Source organism: Notothenia rossii (assembly GCF_949606895.1).
Source record: "Notothenia rossii genome assembly, chromosome: 4".
Taxonomy (NCBI): Eukaryota; Metazoa; Chordata; class Actinopteri; order Perciformes; family Nototheniidae; genus Notothenia; species Notothenia rossii.
The window spans coordinates 67,735,938-67,743,004 of NC_136902.1; the positions used below are offsets into that span (position 1 = coordinate 67,735,938).

The following is a 7,067-nucleotide window of genomic DNA, read 5'->3' on the forward strand; positions in this document are numbered from 1 at the left end:
CTGTTTACCCTGGGGGGGTCGGCCTGCAGGGCAGCCAGGTAGTTCTCCAGGGCCAGACGGCGCCGGTCGTTCAGCATGGCCTCCACCCGGGCCAGATGAGTCTCCACCAGCTGCTGCTTCTCGCTGGCTGCCTCCTCCTCCAGGGACTCCACCATGGCTTGGAAGTGCTACAAACATAAACTAATGTTTATATGCAACAGCACGGCACAGCTCCTTCAACCTCTCAGTTACACTCCTGTCGCCTCTCAGGCTTGACTCATTTAGAAGTCTCCCCATCCAGACAGTGCCCTAATTTAGCCTCAGTGATAAGGATAGAGCAGCCAGGGAAAACAGATATTTAATGGCATGGGGAGTGAGGGACCCGAGGCAGTAAGCCATCATATCTCACCCAAACAAGGAGACAAAGGGGGGACTCCCCGGGGGACGGATCAGCGACTTACCTGAATCAATGTCTGCCGCTCAGCCTTGGGCAGGTTCTTAGCCTGACGATCAGCTTCCTCCCACTCTTTCCTCACCTGCAGGGAGAGAAACGGAAATGAAGAGAAATGTAAGACAGTCAGTCGAAGCGAGTCAAACAGCAGTTCTTTACACTTCGACTCAATCCAATGCACAAAGGTAAATTATCCTTGAAGTATGACTTTGCTTCTTTTTGGCATTTTATTTTTGAAAATTCAGAAATACCAACATTCACAATCATCATTTTTAGGATCTGCAACCCATTTGTACGTCCTCTCAGCTGAACCCCAACAACTTCTATTGAATTTGTTTTCAAGTCCAGAAAAGTGCAAAGTGATCTCCAATTATTATTGGGGTCAAAATATTTGTATATTCTTTTGGCCCACTGCAGTATACTCATTGGTTGAAACTGGGTTGGTATTCCAATAGTGATAACCTGAGATGAATGTTCTGTTTACATTTTCTGGAACTCCTCTTTTGTTTACCTTATTATGTAATACTTCTATTGGCTAGCACTGCAACACATTGTCCATGATAGGCTAAGGGGCGGGACATCTCTAAGCAGTTGACCAATCACAACAGAGCCATCCAGCTGACCAATCAGAGCAGACTGGGTTCTGGTTTCAGACAGAGGGTGAGTAGAAATATTAACATAATCATACCTCTTTCAGGCAACATTTTGCACTTGATTCTAAAAAAAATAAACTCCTCCTTTTTTAAATCTGCACATATTTTGATGCTAAGTTTCCAGTTTATTTTACCAATGACATCGGATTTTTTATGTTCTTATTAATTTGTCTGGTTAAACTAATGTACAGCATTTCATTTTAATTGTAGTAAAAAACAAACACATACATTCTGAAATATAGAGAAGTCTTTTAGAAGTTTGTAAATTATTTTCAGGTAAAAATAGTACTAATTCCTATTTAATAAGCAGTGTTGTGTCCTGACTGGACCTGGTAACTCACCCTCTCCATGCGGTTGCGGTGCCTGATCTCCAGCTGCTCCTTGGCCCTCTGGAAGCGACTGTGCTCCTTGTCGTCAGCGGGGGTCTCAAAGTAGATGTCCACATCATCAGTGGGCTGAGGGGTTGGTGACATGGCTGCAAATTCAGAAACAAAAGGTGAGTGGACGATGCTGCAAAGTGACAACCAGGCGAACAGACAGATAGACGAGGCGGACAACGTTAGCCAGAGAGACAAAGACTGACAGGGAACTGGACACAGAGCGAGATCGAGCTGAAAGGCGGATTGAAGCTGGACCAAAACCCTCACAGAAGCACTCCTCTCATTGCCGTTCCTCCACCCTCAGTAACTCTGATCAATTTAACAGAATCTGACAGTCTTTCCTTTCCAATTCCTTTCATCTTCCCATCGGCTTTCTGCTGACAAGTCGCGTCTCCAACACTAATGGAAATGTCTCTGCGTTTGACAGCTGGGTCATCTGGGGTGAGGCCAGAGAGCTCCGTTCTGGCGTTCCTCGGTTTACAGTCACGCAGGACTCACTCCCTCGCAAAAACAATAACGCTCCAAGCTCGCAAACCGGAAGAGACCTCATTGTCAAGAACAGGAGGACGTTAACGCATTGTTCCTGCTTTGAACTTTGCTGCTTCAGCTCTTAAAATCTTTTTTATTTAGCAAAATGTCAAAGAAAAAGCCAAATGGTTATGATGACCATGGACTGCGTTTAAACTGATGAAATCAAAAGTGAAGTCATTCTAAGGTGCAAAAAATATGCTTGCTGATATATGCTGGTGAGGTTCGGGCAAAATGAGTGGCAGTGCTCTGTGAGAGACAGACAGGCAGGCAGACAGACAGACAGGCAGGCAGGCAGACAGACAGACATACAGACAGACAGGCAGGCAGACAGACAGACAGACAGACAGACAGGCAGCCAGACAGGCAGTCAGACAGACAGGCAGACAGACAGACAGACAGGCAGGCAGACAGGCAGGCAGACAGAATGACAGGCAGCCAGACAGACAGAAAGACAGGCAGCCAGACAGGCAGGCAGACAGACAGGCAGGCAGGCAGACAGGCAGACAGACAGACAGACAAACAGGCAGGCAGACAGACAGGCAGGCAGACAGGCAGGCAGGCAGGCAGGCAGGCAGGCAGGCAGACAGACAGACAGACAGACAGGCAGGCAGGCAGACAGGCAGGCAGACAGACAGAAACATGAACAAATGGCGGGAGTAAACACTGACATGCAAACAAAGAAGAAAGAAAACTCAAGTGTGTTGGAAGATGTACAGGACTGTCTCAGAAAATTAGAATATTGTGATAAAGTTCTTTATTTTCTGTAATGCAATTAAAAAAACAAAAATGTCATACATTCTGGATTCATTACAAATCAACTGAAATATTGCAAGCCTTTTATTATTTTAATATTGCTGATTATGGCATACAGCTTAAGAAAACTCAAAAATCCTATCTCAAAAAATTAGAATAGTTCATCAGACCAAGTAAAAAAAAAAGATTTATAACAGCAAAACACAATCAAACATTTGAAAATGTCCATTAATGCACTCAGTACTTGGTTGGGAATCCTTTTGCACGGATTACTGCATCAATGCGGCGTGGCATGGAGGCAATCAGCCTGTGGCATTGCTGAGGTGTTATGGATGCCCAGGATGCTTCAATAGCGGCCTTTAGCTCATTAGCATTGTTGGGTCTGGTGTCTTTCAGCTTCTTCTTCACAATACCCCACATATTCTCTATGGGGTTCAGGTCAGGGGAATTTGCAGGCCAATCGAGGACAGTAATGCCATGGTCAGTACACCAGTTACTGGTGGTTTTGGCACTGTGGGCAGGTGCCAGATCATGCTGGAAAATGAATTCCTCATCTCCATAGAGCTTTTCAGCAGACGGAAGCATGTAGTGCTCTAAAATCTCTTGGTACACAGCTGCATTTACTCTGGGCTTGATGAAACACAGTGGACCAACACCAGCAGCTGACATGGCTCCCCAAACCATCGCTGACTGTGGGAACTTCACACTGGATTTCAAGCAACTTGGATTTTGCTCCTCTCCAGCCTTTCTCCAGACTCTGGCGCCTTGACTTCCAAATGAAATACAAAACTTGCTTTCGTCTGAAAAGAGGACTTTGGACCACTGTGCAACTGTCCAGTGCTTCTTTTCCTTAGCCCAAGTCAGACGCCTCTTCCGTTGTCTTGAGTTCAGAAGTGGCTTGACCATGGGAATACGGCTATTGTAGCCCATTTCCCGGACACGTCTGTGAACAGTGACTTTTGATACCTGGACTCCAGCTTCAGTCCACTGTCTTTGAAGCTCCCCAAAATTCTGGAAGCGACTCTTCTTCACAATGCTGTTAAGGCTGCGGTCATCTCTCTTGGTTGTGCAGCGTTTCCTGCCACATTTCCCCCTTCCAACAGACTTTTTGTGGATGTGCTTTGAAACTGCACTCTGTGAACAGCTTGCTCTTTGAGAAATTTCTTTTTGTGTCTTACCCTCCTGATGGAGGGTGTCAATGACGGTCCTCTGGACAGCAGTCAGATCAGCAGTCTTCCCCATACTTGTGATTTAGTTTACTGAACCAAGCTGAGTGTTTTTCAAGGCTCAGGAAACCCTTGCAGGTGTTTCGAGTTAATTAGACGATTCAAGTGATTCGTTGAACACCCTACTAGTATACTTTTTCATGATATTCTAATATTTAGAGATAGGATATTTGAGTTTTCTTAAGCTGTATGCCATAATCAGCAATATTAAAATAATAAAAGGCTTGCAATATTTCAGTTGATTTGTAATGAATCCAGAATGTATGACATTTTAGTTTTTTTAATTGCATTACAGAAAATAAAGAACTTTATCACAATATTCTAATTTTCTGAGACAGTCCTGTATACATATAACTAAACACTATATAAAGGAAAAATAGGAATGTTGTGTATATTTTATTTGGTATCTTTGGGAAATTATCTTTGATTTTTGTATACCAATCAAAAATGTATTCGTCTTGGCTTTTTAAGGACAGTTGATTGTTTTATTATTTAGTATTAGTTCCAATACAAAAATGTTGGTACCAAAACTCACTAATTTTGTTGTATATCTTTGAGTAAAATACTACAAAAGTCCTTCCTGAATTTAAGAAACAAAGCTAAATGTCTTACATTCTGAACATTGTCCAAACACAAGACATTGGCCTAAAGAACAGCCAGACCAAACAAGGCGCTGCTCCGATTCTCCGACCCATCTCACGCTCCTTTGTTCCCTCACTCGAGAACAAGACCCCGAGATACTTGAACTCCTTTACTTGGGGTAAGGACTCATTCCCTACTTGGAGTGGACAGTCCATCGGTTTCCTGCTGAGAACCATGGCCTCAGATTTGGAGGAGCTGATCCTCATCCCAGCCGCTTCACACTCGGTTGCGAACCGATCCAGTGAGTGCTGAAGGTCGCAGACCGATGAAGCCATCAGAACCACATCATCTGCAAAAAGCAGTGGTGCAATCCTTAGTCCACCGAACTGCAGACCCCCTCCCCCACGACTACGCCTCGAAATCCGATCCATGTATATTACAAACAGGATTGGTGACAAAGCGCAGCCCTGGCTGAGGCCAACCCTCACCTGAAATGGGTCCGACTTACTGCCGATTACCCGGACACAGCTCTCGCTTTGGGAGTACAGAGATTGGATGGCCCTGAGTAGAGACCCCCTCACCCCATACTCCTGCAGCACCTCCCACAGTAACTCCCTGGGAACCCGGTCATACGCCTTCTCCAAGTCTACAAAACACATGTAGACTGGATAAGCGTACTCCCAGGCCCCCTCCAGGATCCTTGCGAGAGTAAAAAGCTGATCCGTCGTTCCACGACCAGGACGGAATCCGCATTGTTCCTCCTCAATCTGAGGTTCGACAATCGGCCTGACCCTCCTTTCGAGTACCTTAGAGTAAACTTTCCCGGGGAGGCTGAGTAGTGTGATGCCTCGGTAATTGGCACACACCCTCTGATCTCCCTTTTTAAAAAGGGGAACCACCACCCCGGTCTGCCACTCCTTCGGTACTGTTTCCGACTTCCACGCAACGTTGATGAGACGTGTCCACAATGACAGTCCCTCAACACCCAGAGCCTTCAGCATTTCTGGGCGGATCTCATCCACCCCCGGGGCTTTGCCACTGTGAAGTTGTTTGACGACCTCAGTGACCTCCCCCCGGGAGATTGGTGTCGATCTTATCTGGGGTATGGCTGGGGTAGGCTACAGCCATACCAAAAAATGGCTTCGCCCCATCTTAGCCCCACAATTAAAAATGATGTTAAAGTAAGCAAAATAAAGTCTGCCAACTCGCGGAGTAAATTGCACAGACGGCAGTTAGTAAGATTGATTTCAGTAGCCACTTGTCTGGAAATACCTTAGACTAGAAACGGTTTTGAAAACTTTTGTCACGTAGTGATCGTCTTCTTAATAGAACATCTTTGATAATGTCTTCTGGCCAATCAGAATCATGATAACGGCGTGGTGTTGTTGCAGGAAGTCCCGACGGAGAATACTTTTGCTGTAGTACATCTCTATATACATCGATACAACATTACGTGTTGATAGAAATCAACACGTAATGAAATAAGACCCCACGGTTTGATGATTGATATGTTATAATAAACATACATACTGTATGTTAAATGGATATCCGCCTTCTTTCATTTATCTTTCCATTCCCACAACAATATACATAAAGAAATGGCATATTTTGGACATAGTTCGAATGGTGATTAATCATGATTAATTAATTTTTAAGCTGTGATTAATCTGATTAAACATTTTAATCGTTTGACAGCCCTAGTTATTATAAGTAATTTAATTATTTGTATTGAAAGATAAAGTAGTTAATGAATATTTTAAATAAATAATAAATGAAATCAGATCTATTAGTGAACATTTTGATTGGATTTTTCAAGCAAACATACCAAATAAACTGTTCTAAGCTTATTCAATTAATAAAATGTCAAATTATTTAATAAAAAAAAACAATATTATAATAATAAAACAATTGTCAGTAGCAACACTTAACATATCAGTGGAATAATAAAAGAAAATATAAGATGTTGGGTGAATAGTGATTGTTGTGTTGAAAGGAGATATGACAATAACAGCTGTGTGATGAGTGACAGCTACAGGCTGCAGAACAGGTGTTCTGCTTGAAGTCAGTCGCAGACTCCAACTATATTATCCTAAAGTGTTCACAGCGGGGGGGGGGGGGGTCTGCAGCAAAGACAGAAACAGAAAGAGAGGAGGGGGTGCTGTCGGACCAGCCCCGGTCTGGTGAGACTTACTCAGGCGCTTGCACACGGCCATGCAGTACTCCTCTGAGTCGAAATTGTTGCGGTTGCCGGCACAGCCCCCGTAAATGAAGCGCACACACTTCCTCTGGCTCAAGTCGAAGTGCCAGCGGGGCATGGAGGCTCGGCAGGGGCCGGTCTCAGCCTCCAGGGTGCACACCGCTGCCAGGGGACAGCTGGTTAGATCATCCGGCCACTAGGGGCAGCACTTAATTCCAGTCTCAATAACAAACACAAACATTTGAGCAAATCCTAAAGCAAATGGCAGCAGTTTGGCTACAAATGAGGCAGGATGATTTGTCCTTGTACTCTGAT

The 7,067-nt window shown here is 44.3% G+C and overlaps 1 protein-coding gene across 1 annotated transcript in view; it reads right to left on the reverse strand.

Moving 5' to 3' along the window:
* Positions 1-7,067, reverse strand: part of aplp2 (amyloid beta (A4) precursor-like protein 2) — a 60,534-nt gene that overhangs the window by 14,741 nt on the left and 38,726 nt on the right. Inside the window, exons 4-6 of the mRNA XM_079675575.1 lie at positions 1,425-1,558; positions 441-515; positions 9-167 (exon numbers count right to left, since the gene is read on the reverse strand). Coding sequence (XP_079531701.1) covers positions 9-167; positions 441-515; positions 1,425-1,558 — 368 coding nt within the window. The remainder of the gene's footprint in view (positions 1-8; positions 168-440; positions 516-1,424; positions 1,559-7,067) is intronic.